The sequence below is a fragment of the Miniopterus natalensis genome, chromosome 3 (genome assembly GCF_054644295.1).
Source record: "Miniopterus natalensis isolate mMinNat1 chromosome 3, mMinNat1.hap1, whole genome shotgun sequence".
Classification (NCBI taxonomy): domain Eukaryota; kingdom Metazoa; phylum Chordata; class Mammalia; order Chiroptera; family Miniopteridae; genus Miniopterus; species Miniopterus natalensis.
Genome location: NC_142083.1, coordinates 6,505,746 through 6,523,865, shown reverse-complemented (window position 1 = coordinate 6,523,865; position 18,120 = coordinate 6,505,746). Strand labels below are relative to the sequence as shown.

Here is an 18,120-nt window from a genome sequence, read left to right as displayed (position 1 = left end):
CCGGGCCATCCTGGGTTCTGTCTATTCCTTCTCTCCTGTATCAACTCCATCACAGGGTCCCCTCAATTGTGACTTTTAAATATCTCTCCAAGTTCCCCCCTTTCCTTTGCCATCAGCACAGCCTTTGTTTACAGCATTTGTTATCTCTTACAAGGAAAACTTTCTAACTGGTCTCTTTTCTAATCCGTCTTCCATATTGTTGTTCTAAATTGATTAGGATTCTTTTTTGACTTACAAACTTGCTCCCCTGTATATGGGACGGTCTAATATTTCAGGAATAATAAAAAAACTATATGCTTATCCTTAGGTGGCTATAAAGTGGATATATAATGTATCCTATGTATGCAAACACATGCAGTTGCTATGATGACTAATTGACTATAAATCATTTAAAAGTGTTAATTCCTAGTAAGCCATTGGTTGTTATACAGTTTCCCAACTATGGGTAATTAAAATTCAACTACAATTTTGTGTGTGTGTGTGTGTATGTGTGTGAGAGAGAGAGAGAGAGGAGGTTACACTAAAACTTTCAACATAAAGTCAGTCTTACTTGGTTTGAAATATTAGCTTTAACCCACTTTACTTCTTCACCTCTTGTCAATTCTTCCCATAAAACCTGAGCTCTAGCAAAACAAACCACCTGCCATTCTTTGAATATAACATTTATTGTCTTTCATGTCTCTATGTCTTTACGTGGCTACCTGGCTGTTTCCTCTCTATGCCCAACACTTTGCGTCTTCCCTTCTCTCAAGACTCAACTCAACTAGAAAGTCCTCCGAAAATGCCCTGCATTTCCCAAGCCCTAAGAGGAGCACCGACCTTTCAGTTCTAGGGGAAACGTGCACAAAGCTCTATTTCATAGTGTTTATTGCTTTCATCAGCCCCACCCCGACACCTGAGTGGCATCTCCACTACCAGATCTCCATCTCACAAATCATAATTTAAGAGTCAGACCTTAGCTGCAGATTCTTACCAATCATCCAAACCTCCATTATGCTCAAGTTCCACTCTCCAGTCACATAAATGTACTGTAAGCACATGAATTAGTAGTGCCAAGTGACGCAAGGAACCTACAATCCTTTGGCCTAACAGTCAGGTATAAAGACACCTCCAGGGAATGAGGGGTGGAAGAGCGGCAAAGTGTTTCTAAATATCATGTTTTCACTTTTTAACTCAACAGATTATTAACCTAGGACCACAATAACTCTAAATTTTGAAAAAGCATACTTTCAAGTTCTGTTTTTTGACCTCCAATCCTAAAGGGGCAGTCAGGATGCTTACTCGGATAAATCCATTTTCCGGAGGAACTGGCTGAGGACACCCTGTGTCCGACTCCAGGTCAGGAAGGTCTACTTCTTTCACATATTCATCATCGTTGATGCATACTTGCCCACTAAAAGGGGAAATAAATATGTGCATGTGACATAATAAACATGTATACGCTCACGTGTTCACATGTGTATGGATATACACATGCATTATATATGTGTATATATAGCAGCTATAAAAAAGAGAGCGAAGGGTTACAGCAGACACGGTGCCCCACTCACATGCTGTACACAGTTCGAATTCTCCTTTATCTGGGAGTGGCAGCGGGGCAACTGGCCACCCCTCCCGTTCCCAGCCTTACTCGCTCTGCATGATTGAAATGGAGCAGTGCTCCTCTTGCCGGCTCTCCCCCTGGCAGGGCTTCCCTCCTTGCTGCGGGGCAGGGTTGTTGCACACTCGGGTTCTCGATCTCTTGTAGGTGACGTCGCACTGGCTCCAGGAAGACCAGCAGCCCCAGTTCCCGTCTACGGCATCTGAAAGGCAGGAAGACCACCCACCGGTCACGGTCACGGCGCACCGAGAGCACGTGGGCTCTGAAGCCAGGCCGCCTTGGTGTCCCTGCTTTTCCGCTGGGTGATCCTTTGTGGAATATCACAGGGTTATTGTGAGAATAAGGAGGAATTAGGGCCTGGCACCCCCCCGCCCCGATTTCCTTCTCCTGTCCCCACAGCCTGGGTGAAATGGCAGCAATTAGGAATCACCGTCGGCTGTCTGAAACGCACCACACACACGCATGGGCATATGTACATGGAGAAGTATGAACTCCTTCTGCCTAGGACATGTATCAGACTGTGTGTAAAGGCAGTGGGATATTTTCTTACTCTTGTGACCCCCCCCCCCGTCTAAGCAGGATCACAGGAAACCAGGAACATGACTTAGTCCTGCATGAAAACTTCGGTTGTGGCTTATTTTATGCCCATTCCAAAGCCATCTTCGTTCCACATCACAACATATTAAAAGGTTTATGACAATATTATCACATATTGCATTTCCTATTGCTGTATTTATTTCATATTACAGGCATTGTGCTACGTACCCTTTATATACATATACATTAATCTTCGGGTACATACTGACATTAGCCCCATGAAATGGATGAGCACATGGAGGCACAGAGAGGCTGGGTGACTTTGCCAAGGCCACAGATCTGGAGGTCACAACAGGCTCATCCCAGGGCTGCTTGAAGTCAGAGGCTAATTTTACAGGCTTATCTTCCTTGTGGGTTTGCACAGGGTGGGAGGTGCTCAAGGAAGTTGTCTGTGTTTTAACTGGCCACCCTGGCACACTTTCTGGAGGGGAAATGGCGCCTGCCTCACAAGAGGTCACACTCACTCGATTTGTAATCCGGGGCGCGCCTCTCACAGTTGTCGCCGTAGGTGCCGCTCTGGCACACGCACAGACATTCGGTCCCCGAGAGTGTGGGGCGGCCGTTGTTGGGACACGGAGCACACCGGCAAGGGTCAAACGTGGCTGCGTATTCCTGGAAAGCCTTCCTGAGGTTGTTCCGTCTTGTCACTGCGCAGGAGATGTTCCTGACCAAGTCCGTGATGGGAGCGAGCTGAGAGGAGGTGGCAGAGAGGAGGTCCCGTCACAGTCACATCCCCTTGCAACTGCTGCCATCACCGCCCAATTATCATGGGCCGAGGGGCAAGGCACGGGGAATCCCTCACGTCTAGGAGATTACTGTGGGTTATAGTATGTGTTTCCACTGAACCATTTAAAATGTTTGTTGGCGCGCATTTTAAAATATGCTCATGTTTTAGGCAAAGCTGGTTCTACATGGCCTATGACTGATATGTGGGCAAAGTATTCCATGGCGACAAGGAGAGGACAGGGCCGTTTCCCTCCCTTCTGCGGGGGGCGCAGCAGCCCGCAGCAAGATGCTCTTGCTTTCGCAGGTGGGATGTGTCTGGAGCTTATGCTCCCCGGACCTCCACTGCGGAGGATGCGGAGGAAGCCTCGGGCGGTGTCGTTCACTTGGACCTGCGTTGTGTTGTTTATTAAGCATCAAATGCACGCAGCTAAGTACTGAGGTAGGTGACCAGAGTCAGGCAGCTCAGAAACGCTCCGCTGAAACCTCACTAAGCCTGACCCAGGTGGAAAGATCCAGAGAGGGTGCAGAGAGGCTTTTTGCATCCTCTGTTTTTCCAGGGGCAACACTGGCTCTTGATGGAACCGGAGGGGAAAATGTAGAGTGGGACACGAACTCACTGGTAGGACGAATGAAGACTTACAGTAACAAATACCGGGGCTAACACAAAACCAGGGCTCAGTTTGTTAACATTTTAAAACCCTGCGTATGACCCACAGGGGCCTAGGGGGGCGGCTGGGTCTCATTTCCCTACCACAACCTGGCGAGTGTGCTGTATGCTGCCTGCGGACTCTTCTACTTTCCTGATTCAACTCCCTTGTCTTCATTTAAGCGAAATGAGCAGAATAGCTTGTTAGCACGCATTTTAAAATATGCTCACGTTTTAGGCAAAACTGGTTCTAAATGGCCTATGACTGATATGCGGGTAACGTATTCCACGAATAATAAAAAATCTCCTTTTTATGTAATTACAACAAATATAAGACCGATAAATTTAATCAAAGTTTATAGAACCAGAGAGCCAAATAGATCTAAAATCCCATTTATCCCACGGAGCTGTAAATGAAGATTTAGGAGTGCTCATCAAAGAGTTTGCAAAAAATTCCAGAAATCAAATATATTGTATATGTCGGGAAGATGAACACTCCTGAAGGCAAGTTCGAGCAGTTTTATATACTAATCCCTTTCCTGAAACTCTGTGTGATGTGCGTGCTGGAGATGCTAAATACTATCCCAGAGAACCCTTGCTTGACTAGCAAAAGCAACAGATGCGTAATTTAACATTTAAACAAAGGCCCATTGTGCTTGCACGCTAAAGACAGGCATTTCCTTTATCGCCTCAGAGTAAAATGGAACAGTTGTGTGACCATTCCTTTGGGCTGCTAGACAACTACTCCAGCTCTGTCACTCATAATGCTTCTCAGTCTTACCTTGAAGTCGATCACGACAGGATTATCCTTCACTGACTCTAACCACTGAGAAAAGACGCCCTCGCCGGGACGAGAGGTGCCCTTTTCCCACACCAAAGCCGCTGCTTCCTCGCTCCTCCCGCCTTGCACCAGGGAGATGGATTTCTCTGCTCCCTGCAACATCGAACCTGCAAGGTGTTTAAAGAAAATGGCCCGTTTAACTTTATTGCAGATTCCACCTGTAGAGAAAAGCCTGTTTGCACAGAAGTAGATGGTATCCTCCCGTAGCTCCATTAAGCTAAGTGAAAAGCAAGAGCACCCTGCCTCATCCCCGCGGGGAGTTCAATAATAGAAATGATAACAGTGCCGGCAGCTCCGTTAACTAAGCAGCTCGTACATGCCAGGCACTTGGCACACATTATCTTATGCAGTTCTCACAACAGTCCTGAGCAGTGGGTATTGTTGTAAATATGGACATTAAAGCTAGAAGTAATGTGGCCCCAAACCCGTGGTTATTAAGGAGGACTGGGAGGCTGGGATGCAAATGCAGCCCAATCCTGCCTACTCTGCTCCCTGCTCTCTGATGCCAAACCCCACGTTTGATGGGTATTAGTATATGTCTGGGCTCCCAGGGTAATACGGACCACCTGACTTCTGCTATCCAACCTGCTGACGGCCATGCTGGAGACTTCCAACTACAGAAAAAGTTGACAGAGTGCTTTTAAGGATAAACACAGGAGTAAAAGCACAACAGACCAAAGGAAAAAAGAAATTAAACCTCAAGTGAAGAGTTGGCACAATGTTTCTTTACAGGCAATAATACTTAATATACATAGCACTGATTTTTTTTTATATATATATTTTTAAATTTATTTCAGAGAGAGGAAGGGAGAGGAAAAGAGAGACAGAAACATCCATGAGAGAGAAACATCAATTGGCTGCCTCCTGCACGCCCCCTACTGGGGATCAAGCCCACAACCCAGTTATGTGCCCTGACCTGGGAATCAAACCCTGACCTCCTGGTGCCTGGGGCAATGCTCAGCCAACCAAGCCACTCAGGCCAGGCCATAGCACAGATTTTTATACAAGTTTTCAAAACAATCTTTCTTAATGGTGTCTTTAACTAGTAAGATTAGGAACCAAGCAACAGAAAATTGTAGAAAGAAATAAAATGAAATGAAGAAGAGGCTAGTGACATGGGCGAGAGTTAATTAATATTTGGTGGATATTTCAGTGCTAGGAAGGATTAGCTGTGCCCCTGAGTAAAACAGTCTAGAATGACTAGAACAGCGGGAAAAGTACTCTCTCTATGAAGAACAGTCTGATATTTTTCAAAGCGAGGCATGTAAAATAATGCAGAGGGGCATAAAAAGAAAAATGATAGAGATTTTTGCATTTATTTTGCTTATAAAAATAGGAAAGAAATTAGCATTTGCCGATATATCACATACCGATTGACAGTGACAAAATTTAATTATCTAAAAATAAAATTAATAAAGTTAATCATGTGCAGAAAATATTTAATGTAATTCATAATAAATGCAGAGAAAAAATTCAGATCTTAGCAATTATGACTGAAAATCTAATGGAAATGGAATGACAAATATAATTTAAGATGTGGGAATTAGGTCCCTGAAGTACTGCAATTATATTTTGTCTTTGCAGTGTCTAATTTATTTCTAACTACAGTGGTGATATTTTTCAATGTTTGTTTGTCTTTGTACTTTACCTCTGAAATCTCCCTTTTCAGTTAATTCTTACATTTAATCTTTTTGTCTCCAAGCTCTTAATTTATTGAATTTACATTCTTATTAAATTATTCTATCGCATGAAAAGCAGGTATAGAATCTATATCCATTCTTTTACTAGATTATTTGTCTGTTTTCCCTGTTGTTCTCCCCTTCCCCCCTATTTTTTAATAATACAAATGCATAGTTTTCAAACCAGTTCTTTTCATTTTGCTCGGGCTTAACATGGGCACCTGCATGGAGACCATCTATATGCTCTGATATTTTCAATTATCTATTTATAATGATAGTAACTATCATTATATTTTTATTTGTTCCTTATATGCCTCCCCATGAGAAGATAAGCTTCACATTTTGGAAATGTCTATGACTTTCGCTTCCCTTTGTCCTGAGCAAAATGAGTAGCAATCCCTCAGGGGAAGTAAGGGGATAGGAGAATTGCACACGGAGAAAGGAGTTATTTATAGTGGCAAGGCCCAGGCGAAGCATGACTGAGTTAGGGGACTACGCAGCTCAGCTAGGCAGAGAGAAAGAGGCAGGAACTTATCTTCCAGGCTCTGTGAAAAATGGCATGTTTAAGGCGTGAGTGCTTCAGGATAAGATTTGCCTAGGAGATGGTTCCTCTCAGAACATGTGTGGACAGGCTGGAAGGAGGCAAGACTAGGAGCCAGGGCGCAGTTAGGAGGCCTCTGTGGTGGTCAGGTTGGAAATGATGCATGGAGGGAGTGCCATGGAAATAAAGAGATGGGGATGAGTAGGAGAAATATTAAGGAGGTAGAGTGATTACCTAGTGGATGCAGAGGCTAGAAAGAGGGAGAAGCAAAAGCTCACACTCATGTCAAGATGGCAGTGGAGGTGAGTGCTGTGCTCCCCCCTTCCATGACCATATCAAAATGACAACTAAACTACAGAACAGTGAACCCGGAGAACCTCCTGAAGACTAGCCAACAGAACTACTGCTCCTCACCCAAAGATATGTTTTACTGATTTGAGAGAGAGGGGAGGGGAGGGGAGAGAGAGAGAGAGGAAGAGAGGGAGAGAAATGAGAAACATCGATGTGAGGGAAACACTGATCGGTTGCCTCCTGTGTACGCCCTGACTGGGGATCGAACTTGAACCCTAGGAATGTACCCTAATGGGAATCAAACCTGCAACCTCTTTGGGGTACAGGATGATGCCCTAACCAACTGAGCCACCTGGACGTGGCATATCCCTCTGTATTTTTTTAAAAAATATATCTTTATTGATTTCAGAGAGAGGGAGGGAGAGGGAGGGAGAGAGAGAAACATCAGTGGTGAGAGAGAGTCATTGATTGGCTGCCTCCTGCACGGAGATGGAGCCTGCAACCCGGGCATGTGCCCTGACTGGTTATCGAACCCAGGCCTCCTGGGTCCTAGGTTGATGCTCATCCACTGAGCACGTGGCCGTGGCATACACTCTGTATTTTTAATGGTTGGTTAGACACATCATTACTTCGCAAAGTCCTTGATAGGAAGGCCTCATTCACACCCATCTTTACATCGCAGTGCTTAATATTGGGATCAGCCCATGGCAAGAGTCAACCCGTGTCAATCAAACAGCTTAAGTATAAGATAAAGAAAACCTTAACCATCGCCCCCTTTTCAGCAGTTATTTTATCTGCGCTCTCTCCCGACCGCATGCAGGGCTACGAGGCAGGTAACTGAAATCAGTGAAAAGTTAAAAGGAGCGCAGTCCTGTGCACTATGGTCCTCCGTTACTGCCAGCCCCAGGGCGCCCCGGGTAGGCTGCAGGGGACAGCACTGTCACCTTCATACTTCTCTGACATCTTGTTGGTGGTGCACCGGTGTTCCACAGTTTTTTTCTTAAAAAAAAGAATGCGTTTTGTTGTTTCAATCCGGATACAATTCTGCGATTCCTTCTCTGTTAAACCTAGGGAATAAGAGCACAAACACACAGGGCTGAGGATCAGCGGCGCGGCCCTGGGCACCTGCTGGCCTCTCCCTGTTGCTCTCCCCGCCGCTGCCTCCAGACCCTCGTTCCCTTGCAGAAGTTCTGACTTGGGACCCAGGACCACCTCTTTCCAAAGTCGCTCCCCTAATCTGAACGCAGCCTGCGCTGGGTGTGTCCCTGGTGTCTCTGAGGCAAGGCGGTGCCACCTCATTCCCAGCCCCTTCAGCTGGGGTGTGGTCCTGGCCCCCCAACCCCGTGCTGCTTCCCAAGGGTGCCTCTCACAGGCCTAGACGGCTCATAAAACTCCGACGCCCTGGGGCCGAGGCCACCCCGTTCTAGTGCCCCGAGTCCCCATTTTCCTTGCCTTTCCCAAACTTCCAAGCGTCTTTTACTGAAGATTGTGTCACCTCAGTCCCTCCTTCCCACTGCAATGCTTGCCATGGTTCTCAGTGACATCTACCTGGATGTCAGGGGTCGCCTGGGGACAGTGCAGGAAAGCAGGCCTTTGTATGTGTACGCTGAGGTGGCACTGCCCCTTGGGGCCATTTGACAAGATTCAGCGTTTCCCTTTTGTTCACTGCTTCCCAAGCGTCCTGACCTGCTTCCCAAAACACCAATTTTAGGATCCAGTTTGGTTTTTGGTTTTTGATGTTTAAAAATTGCCTTGCAAAACACAAGCACCTGAGAACTAGAGGTGTTAATATCATCTCTAAGCACCTTAAAGCAAAGCAGTTGATCAAACGCTGGCATTTAGGGTCGCCACAGGCAGGAGGGAGTGTGTCTGGAGCTTGAGGCCCTGTTTGGTGTGATGCTGAGACTGAAACCTAAAGGCAGAGGCCACTGAGTAAGGAGGCTAAGTGGGTGGGGACAGGGTGTGCCCATGTCACAGTTTTCTCAATAGTTTTTTCAATAGTTCGACACATTGGAAGGGATGCATGAGAAGTTGGGAGTAAAGAATTCTTGGCTTGAAGTTCTTATGTTTACCTTGTATCTCTAACTTTAGGGAAAAAGATGGCTATTGATCTAGCTAAATAAATATGAGTCACTCCTCTCCTGATGGTATTGCTCCTGTAAGTAAGTGGGTCAGTCAAATGTTTAGGCCATGGGAGGCGTTTAATGCCCCTGTAGCACACAACTCCCATCTTTTCTTATTCTTTTGTTAGGTTCTGATTCTTTGTAAGTTAAAATTAAATTTTACGTGTCCAATTTTTTAATGATAATGCAATTAGTTAACCATAAGCTTAGTTCATTCCATTTTCTGAGGGTTAGAGGAAAATCCTTGAAGGTTTGAATGGAGAAGGCCTCTTACAAGCCATGATATTGGCATGCAGTGATTAAAACATCGAGGCTTCATCAGTGAGTTTCTGTACCAGCCTTTTCTTTTCTGTAGCAGGTTCTGTAGCTGGTGCCTGACCTCTACCCACATGGACCAAGGACCAGTTTGGTGCTGTAGCCCTTGGTCCCTCAAGCCCAAGTGTCCTTCTGCTGGGGCACAGAAGTGAGGATTTTGGAAATGTCCTCAGCTCCTCTGCCTGGACGAAGGCCAATAGTGCTAGTTGAAAATGTCAGACCAATAAATAGTGAGGCAATTAATTTTTCTCTTCAAATTAAGAGCAGAAAGTGACTTCTCAACAAAATATCATACCATCTTGCATACTATGCTATTTTAATCGTTCAGTGTTTCCCTGAATGCCTGACATCCTTTCACCTCGCACACTGAAGAAATGCCAGCTTTGGTTCAAGGTTTCAAGTGGACTCGGGGACCCTGAACGACAGAGGAATAGGCCAAGGGGTGCGACTAAAAAGCAACTGAATTTTCTTTATTTTTCTTGATGGAGACAAAGTGTTATGAGATATTCCAGTCACGTTTTTTTAAAATTAAGGACAAGGGATATGATTGTTATTGCATAAAGCAAACAGAAGCTAAGCCTCTGCTCCAGCTCCGTGTCATGGCTAAAGACAGAAAAGGAACAGAGAGAGAAAGGGAGAGGCCCAAATATAGGTTCATCAAGAGAGCGGGCAGGCAGGTGAGCACGCCGCTAGAGAGTTTCGTTTCCTTAAAGCCCCCGTCTGTCTCGGTGTGCCTCCATGGAACCACAATTAAAATTGTGCACCAATATTGTTATTGTGACTCAGAGAAATAAATAAGTACATAGACTCATTGGACATAGGAATATGCATTATACACAAGAATACTGACCAGAAGAATGTGTTTTATTGACTATATTGAATATACATATACATACACACTACAAATACCATGTATAGTGTGTGTGTATGTGTTTGTGTGTATGTACGCAGGCGTGTATGATTATGTATTTCCAGTTTCCTATCACATCTCAAACTCCCTTTCTTTCCCTTATGGTGTGTCAGTCTCTATCTCCATTCACAGAGAAAGAGATGGAAGGCGAGAATGTTCCAATAGGGAAGGATAGCTCATCACTCTTCATTTAGGTTATGGGGCTTCAGCTATTAAAATGCTGGAGGGTTGATTAAAGATTCACACGGCTCTTTAATGGACCTCATCTCTAAGCCTTTAGAGGCTTTGCTCTGAATGCATGGTGAGTAGAGCTCATCAAGTGAAAAATTATTCTCTAAGCCATAGCAGCAGTGACTAGAATAATTTCATCCCAAGGGTCGATGAAACCAAGTCAAGGACCAGAGATTTCCCCCAACTATTTTTGCTCGGCATTAACACTGATGCTGGCCTCAGTGGCAGGAGACATCAAATTCCTCCAGCAAACATCGCTCGAGGGGAAAGGATAGCTGACGTCAACAGGAGGGCTAGGTGGTATGGGAAGTGCATCACAGAATAAATCTTTTCGATTTCAGTAACTCTGTCCGGTGAAAAATTTTAGGACCCTTTTACTGAAAGTACTTCTCAAAGGCATTTATCCCTTCTCTCTTAAGAAGCAGGTCAGGAGGGATCTCTGGTGACTAAGGTTTGGAAGGACTCAGGGCAGCCACAGCCAACATCAGTATTTGCCATATGGGATGTAAGAACACAGGAATGGACACTTCATCAACTCTGATGTTGTCTTTTAAAATAAACCCCTTGTTTCTTTTGGATAAAGTTACATGATCAAGAATTAGGACTTATTTGGGTTGGTCAGTTGAATTCTTGTTACCATTCAGTTTCCTAACTGTGTTCTCAAAAGAACACGTGGTAGAATCATCACAAGGACCCTGTGCCATTTCACACAGCAGTCTGAAAACAAATTATTTCGGAGGTGCTTAAGCTGTAATAATAATTAATATTTGCAATTTAAGATAATACTTAAGAAAGCAAGATTTATTTATAAACTAAGGTTTATGTTGTTGTTTTATATGCAAGCAGGAAAACATCACTGACTGCTAGTGAATGAGCTATAATTATTGTTCTATAAACTTATTATTGCCTATAAAGATGCTGTAAGTCAATGATCCTTTAGAATTTAGTTCCAGGACAAATCATGTTTTCCTTGAGCAAAGGGGCCGCATCTCTCTCTTTAAGTCACTGATACCGTGTCACTTATGATGTCTCTAAATGTCAGGAAATTCACAGATAAATCTGATGCCCCATCAGAGATGTTAAGCATATTTTATTTTTCCTTTGTTTTTGGTCCTAATTTTCTACTTTTGCTTTATTTACTTGACTTGGTACTTTTTGGTTGTTCTTCATATCATTTTAAAAATAAAGCAGGGTCTAAATAAAGTTAATAGAAAAGAATTAAAGCGACACAGTGAGAGAAAAAGGCATCTGAGCGGCTGACGGGCCGGGCCCCAGCAGACATACCTGAGTCCTTCAGCTCCTCGCGGCTGTACTGGTACAGGAGGTCATACACGCCACCCAGGGAGCCGGAGGTGAAGTAGTGAGTCCCGAAGTTCTCGAATATCTGGCTGTACAGGGCATAGTTGTATTCCAGAGGCAGCTGGTTGAGTGCTTTTAGAAAGACATTCGAAAGCTGCAGGTCTTTACTTTTCATGGTGAAGTTTAAGGTTTTGATGGCCATGTGGATCCTAATAAAGCTGGAATCCTACGTGGAATAGGAGAGAAGAGTAAAGAGAAAAGATGGTTGAATGGAATGAAAACCTGTCTTTAGGTATCAAGCACTTTAATTGCATCTATTGATCATTAGCTTCATTTCAATCTAGTATCACAACAAGTCTAACTCTCCCTTGCATGTTTGCACATGCAAAATTATAATTTTCATTTTATCGTCCAGTACCTTTTCCTGAGATGTTCAAAGTGCTAAACGAGATGAGATGACCTCAGTGATGTAAACCGTGTGACTAAGGTGTATGTTCTCTACCAAAGAGAGATCAATTCTTAGAAAAGTAAATTTTTTTCTCTTGATTGTCAATCGTGGCTGCATCCCTACTGGGTTTTTATTTAGAAAACCTTGCTAGTGCAAATGATTGAAACAGGATCATGCAACAAATTTTCAATGGGAAGTTATGTAACTGAATTTCAAATCACAGCTTTGTCACTAACTGGGACAAGGCTTTTAAATTCTTTACGCCTCAGTTACCTGTGAAATGTCACCTGGTGCACAGACGAGGGCTGTGTGCCTTGACTTTACACCCCTTCAACATAACATCAACCAAAATGCCACAATTCAAAATTACTAAGAGGTAAAATTAACCAAACTATTTATATTCTCTCTCCACCACCCATAAGTAAAAGTATTTGTTTGGAAGGGTTTTTTTAATCGTTTCTTGTTATGTCAGGTTGATTAAGGATTAAGTGGTTGGTGTTATGCCCCAAATCTCATTCCAATAAATTGTTCTTTCTACATAGCCACTGAGTTTTATAAGTTTATCCATGTTACTGTTCTTTAAAAAATGTTTCATATACTTTATCTAACTTCTCAATTTTACAAAATTGTAGCATTTGAGCAAAAGAAACAAAAAAGGGGGCCTATTTTAGTAAAAGAGCTTCATTATAGCTGTAAATGATTAAACAGCAATCTTCCTATATGCTATAATTATGGCACACAATGACTGCCAGCGCAAAAGAAAACAATAATAAGGATGGAAAAAGAGCCGTCATTCATCCTCCTCTTTCCCCTCTCTCCCCCCCTCTACCTTCTTGCCTCCAGTCCATTTACTGGTCTACCCTCTTGGGTGCTGAGGCTGCAGAAGTGAACAAGGCAGACAGGTTTATGCCTCTGTGGATTTTACATTTTGAATGTCCATTAATTCTATTTTTAAGTTTAAAACTTGAATTTTGTCATAGAACCAGAACTTTTAAACTTCGGAGGGGCATTGTGCTTTTACTAAGAAGCCTGATCGCTCCCTGAGGATCTGAAATGCCTGTTGAAATCTGGGCATTGAAATGAGTGGTTTGAAATTTCCAGGAAGCTTTAAAAACTAAATTGTGGAAAATACGAGTGAAATTTTGGTAATTCAGCTTAACACCAGCATCTCATGGTGCTCCACTTGTCAGTGCGTAATGGCTTGAATTGATTATTCTAGACTAAAAAATTATGTGACAGTAGGTTATTAACCATGTGTGACTCATTTCAACATTCTGTGAGATCTTTTTTTGTAAAGCAAATCAGAAAAGCACTAAATCTTATCGAGAAAACTGGTATTTTGACTCTGAAACAGATGATAGGCCCCCAAAATGTGTTTACTCAGATCTGTGATTGACAAAACTGATAAAGCATTAAGCTCCACTGAAGGGCTTGGATTGGTTTTCAAGTTTGTGGGAACTTGTGTTCAATATTTGAAGACTAGGAGAGGTTGCCGTAGTATTTTCTGTTTAGACTGAGATTTTCTTATTCTGTTCTGATTTAATCAAGGACGGTAGTTATGATATTAGGTCGAACCATATGAAGTTGAGAATTTTGTAAATCAGAAGTGGTTGAATATCAGAAGTTTCATGTTTCAAGCTGATGCTGTAATAGCCCTAAATGTTTCCACTTTAGGGCGGGCAATTCGAGGGTCAAATAATAGCTGTTTACCTTCAGATAAGGGCTCTACACATGTTCCCTAGCATGAAACCTGTGTATAAACCGATTCTGCATGGTGAATCTTAATGTCAAGATATAGATACACACATATATAGGTATGTGAATGTGTATATGTATGTCTTTCACTTCAAGCTATTTCTATTTGCTTATTTATGAATAAATAAATAGCTTCTAGTGTAATGTAGTGGATAAAAATAGTGAACAAAAATTGACACACTTATTTCAATTCCCAACTCTGGCACTTACTCACTGTAAAATCACAGGAGCCACTTAGCTCCTTGGACTTCAGTGTAGTGCCTGGCATGTTAGGTATCTGACATATGTGTGTTGAATTAAAAATAAACTTCTTCATGTGCAAAATGGTGTTAAAAATATCTACTCTGATGACCTCTGAGGGTTCTTCTGAAGATAAATAAAATGCTTAGGGAATTTACCTATAAAGTGCTACAGGCGTCATATTTATGTAAGTGTATAAATAAATAAAAATATGAAGGGCACTATGGTAAAGGCAGGAGGAGCCATAAAATGGTGCCCTCCAGGTGTCGGGCCCATTGCTTCCAGTATTGGAAACTCCATCTCCTCTCCCACCTCTCCTCTCACGCCCTGGGATTCGGGGCTCAGTCTCCCCATTCATCTCTTTGGAAAGAAGAAACACTACTTAGAGTGCTGCTTGTAGACAGGAGCAGACACCCTGTTAAAAGATACTTGTAAATGCCTAATAAAATCTCTCCCCTAAACCACTTAAGAGTTGGAAGACATATCCAGGAGATTTAACATGTAAATAATAGAAGAAAAAGGAACCAATGAAGGAAGGTGAATCGATGAAGATGTGTCTTTCCACGTTCAAAGAGTTCCTTAAGTTCCCGGCAAGACTAACGGGAGACATATCCAGCTGGTGGCGCAGGTCACAGTTACACCCGCCGCCTCCGCAACCACATCAAAATCACAACTAAATACAGAACCACCGTCACTCGGAGCCTCCCGAGATCCGGCTGCACAGAAGCCCCGCAACCAGGGAGCTGAAGCAGCACCGAGACCGGGAGGAGGGGCGGCGACGCGGGCGGGTCGGGGAGACGGGGCCTTGGGCCCACCTCCGGTGCCCCGGTTGAAACCCAAGAGGGAATCTCAGCGGTGGGGGTTTTCTGGAGGAGGGAGGAGGGAGAAAGGAGGGGTCCCAGCCCCACAGCAGGCCCCCAGCCCAGGGCTCCAGGGCCGGGAAGAGACGTCCCCACAGCTTCGAGCTGTGAACCCAGCGGGGACTGTGGCTGAGGGTCGCGGAGGCTGCGGGAGCCCCAGCAGCTCCTCTAAAGGGCCCGGCGCGGACTCACTCGGACGCTCCCTCTGAGCCCAGCGCCGGGAGCAGCCTGAAAGGACCCGGGACACTCAGGGAGGAACTGACCTGCCTGAGATCCGGGCGAGAGGTGGAGGGCGGCTTCCTCCAGGGCAGAAGGGCTGGCGGAGGCCATGGCTCCTGTGGCGAGTCCTCCCCGCACAGCCGGCAGGCAGGCGCCATGTTTGAATCGCCAGCACCTGACTCTCACCTTTGGCCCCGCCCCGTGATTCCCGGAGGCCCCGCCCCTCCCCACCTGCAGCTCATCCGGGCCATTTCCAGGGGCTTTTCTGTGCAAGTGGCCTCTCGAGCCCCATGCTTAGGACTTTCCTGAAATCTCTCAAACAAGCAGCAGCTGCCCCATAGGGCTTGATAAGCGGCCCAGGCCTGGCACTAGCGGCAGCTGCACTGGCTCATAGCTGGGCCTCTCCTGGGCACCTCCAAGCCCAGCACAAGGAGCAGCCAACTACAGTTTGCTGTGTAGCTCATGCTGGGTGGCCCTGGGCAAGGCACTGGCAGAGGCTGACTTTGCACCTCCCGGGAGGCCCCAGAGACAGTGCACCTGGTGGTCAGACTCGGCCATGGTGGATTACAACCCTACCACATCCACGAGGGACACACTCACGGGGTGCACTTGGTGAACACCAAAGCCCCACTGAAGTAAATCCTGCTCCATAGGGGTGTCTCCAGCACAGCAGCTCTGTGGCTGTAGTTGCAGCAGGTCCTCACAGCTGATTGGCCTGGGGGTCAATTCCTCCCAGGGACGCCAACAGCAACCAAGGCTCAGCTGCAACAGGACAGTGCACACAGCCCACACAGGGGAGCACCTGGAAGGCCCAGCTCAGGGGACTGGGGAGGCTGAGCCACTGGACCCTACAGGACACCTGCTACAGAAAGCCACTCTACCAATTCCAGGAGACATAGCAGCTCTACCTAATACACAGAAACAAACACCTGGAAGCAGCCAAAATGTGGAGGCAAAGAAACATGTCACAAAGGAAAGAACAGAAGAAATCTCTAGAAGAGGAACTAAATGAAATAGATCCAAGCAAGCTAACAGATACAGAGTTCAGAATTTTGTTTATAAGGATGTTTAAGCAGACTATTAGGGAAATAACAGAAAATTGCCAACATAATAAAGTACCAATTTGAAATGAAGGCTACATGAACTGAAATGAAGAATAATTTACAGGGAATCAACAGTAGAGTAGAGGATGCTGAGAATCAAATCAGCAATTTGGGACATGAGGAAACAAAAAACACCCAACCAGAAGAACAAAAAGAAAAAAGAATCCAGAAATATGAAGATAGTATAAGGAGCCTCTGGGATAACTTCAAGAGGCCCAACATTTGTATTATTGTGGTGCCAGAAGGGGAAGAAAGAAACCAAGGAATTGAAAACCTATTTGAAAAAATAATTACAGAAAACTTCCTCTACCTGGGAAAATAAATAGACTTACAAGTCCTGGAAGCACAGAGGGTCCCAAACAAGAGGAACCCAAAGAGGCCCACAGCAAGACACATCATAATTAAAATACCAAAGGTTAAAGACAAAGAGAGAATCTTAAAAGCAGCAAGAGAAAAGCAGTTAGTTACCTACTAGGGAGCGCCCATATGACTGTCAGCTGATTTCTCAACAGAAACCTTGCAGGCCAGAAGGGAGTGGCAAGAAATATTCAAAGTGATGAAAACCATGGAACTACAACCAAGATGGCTTTACCCAGCAAAGCTATCATTTAGAATTGAAGGTCAAATAAAGAGCTTCTCAGACAAGGAAAAGCTAAAGGAGTTCATCACCAACAGACCAGCACTACAGGAAATGTTGAAGGGTCTTCTTCAAGAAGAAGCTAATGAACAAAACAATATGATGAACTAAATAGATCCAAAGACATTGACACAGGCAACAGATGATCATATTTCAGAAGAAAGAGGGAAGGGTGTGGAGGGTGGGAAGAGATTAACCAAAGAAGTTATGTGCATATATACATAACCCATGGACACAGTCAATAATGGGGTGAGGGGGTGGGATCGAAGCGGAGGAGGTCAATTAAGGGGAAAAATGGGATACCTGTAATACTCTCAACAATAAAGATAAATTTAAATAAATAAATAAATAAATAAAAGATTAAAAAAAAGATTAATGGGAAAAGTCCAATACTTAGACATCTCCTAAATTTTAATCATAAAAAATTATAAATTTCCAGACAGAATAAAAGAAAGAAAATAGTTCTACATGTGATTTCTTCTGTGCAACAGTGGAAATTAGGAGACAGTGGAATAATATCTACCAACCATCAAACGAAGAAGACTATGATTTCAGATTCCACATTTAGCCAAGATATTCTTTATCTTGATTGCTCAGGGAAAATGTAGGCATTTTTATATATACTATAAATACTTAGGGAATATTCTATGCAGACATCCTACCTGAGGATAATACTAAAAATATGACAATTAAAGGAAAAGAAGGACCTCAAGAAAGAGAAGATAAGAGGAGAGAAAATGGTTGTAAGTAAATAGAAAATACATATATGCACACACACACACACCAATACATATATAAAATATAACACAAATATAAAATACAAAAAAATAAAAAACTTGGAATTTATAAGTGTTGTGTGAGGGATCTTTAAGTAGCAAAGACAAGAGTCAGAATAAAATACAAATGTACACATATAATATGAGAGCCAATACTAAATGATCTTTACGGAACACGAAGGTCCTGAACCATCTCAATGGAGCTGAGGTTTTGGAGGCCTGTGATGACAGGGGCGGGGTGTAGGGAGCACGTTTGATCAAGGAGACAGTGGAGATGGATGCA

The 18,120-nt window shown here is 44.0% G+C and overlaps 1 protein-coding gene across 1 annotated transcript in view; it reads right to left on the bottom strand.

Moving 5' to 3' along the window:
- The window catches only part of C6 (complement C6), a 42,714-nt gene that overhangs the window by 8,251 nt on the left and 16,343 nt on the right, over positions 1-18,120 (bottom strand). The window contains exons 7-12 of the mRNA XM_016224179.2: positions 11,785-12,025; positions 7,866-7,988; positions 4,351-4,517; positions 2,662-2,887; positions 1,631-1,802; positions 1,282-1,393 (exon numbers count right to left, since the gene is read on the bottom strand). Coding sequence (XP_016079665.2) covers positions 1,282-1,393; positions 1,631-1,802; positions 2,662-2,887; positions 4,351-4,517; positions 7,866-7,988; positions 11,785-12,025 — 1,041 coding nt within the window. The remainder of the gene's footprint in view (positions 1-1,281; positions 1,394-1,630; positions 1,803-2,661; positions 2,888-4,350; positions 4,518-7,865; positions 7,989-11,784; positions 12,026-18,120) is intronic.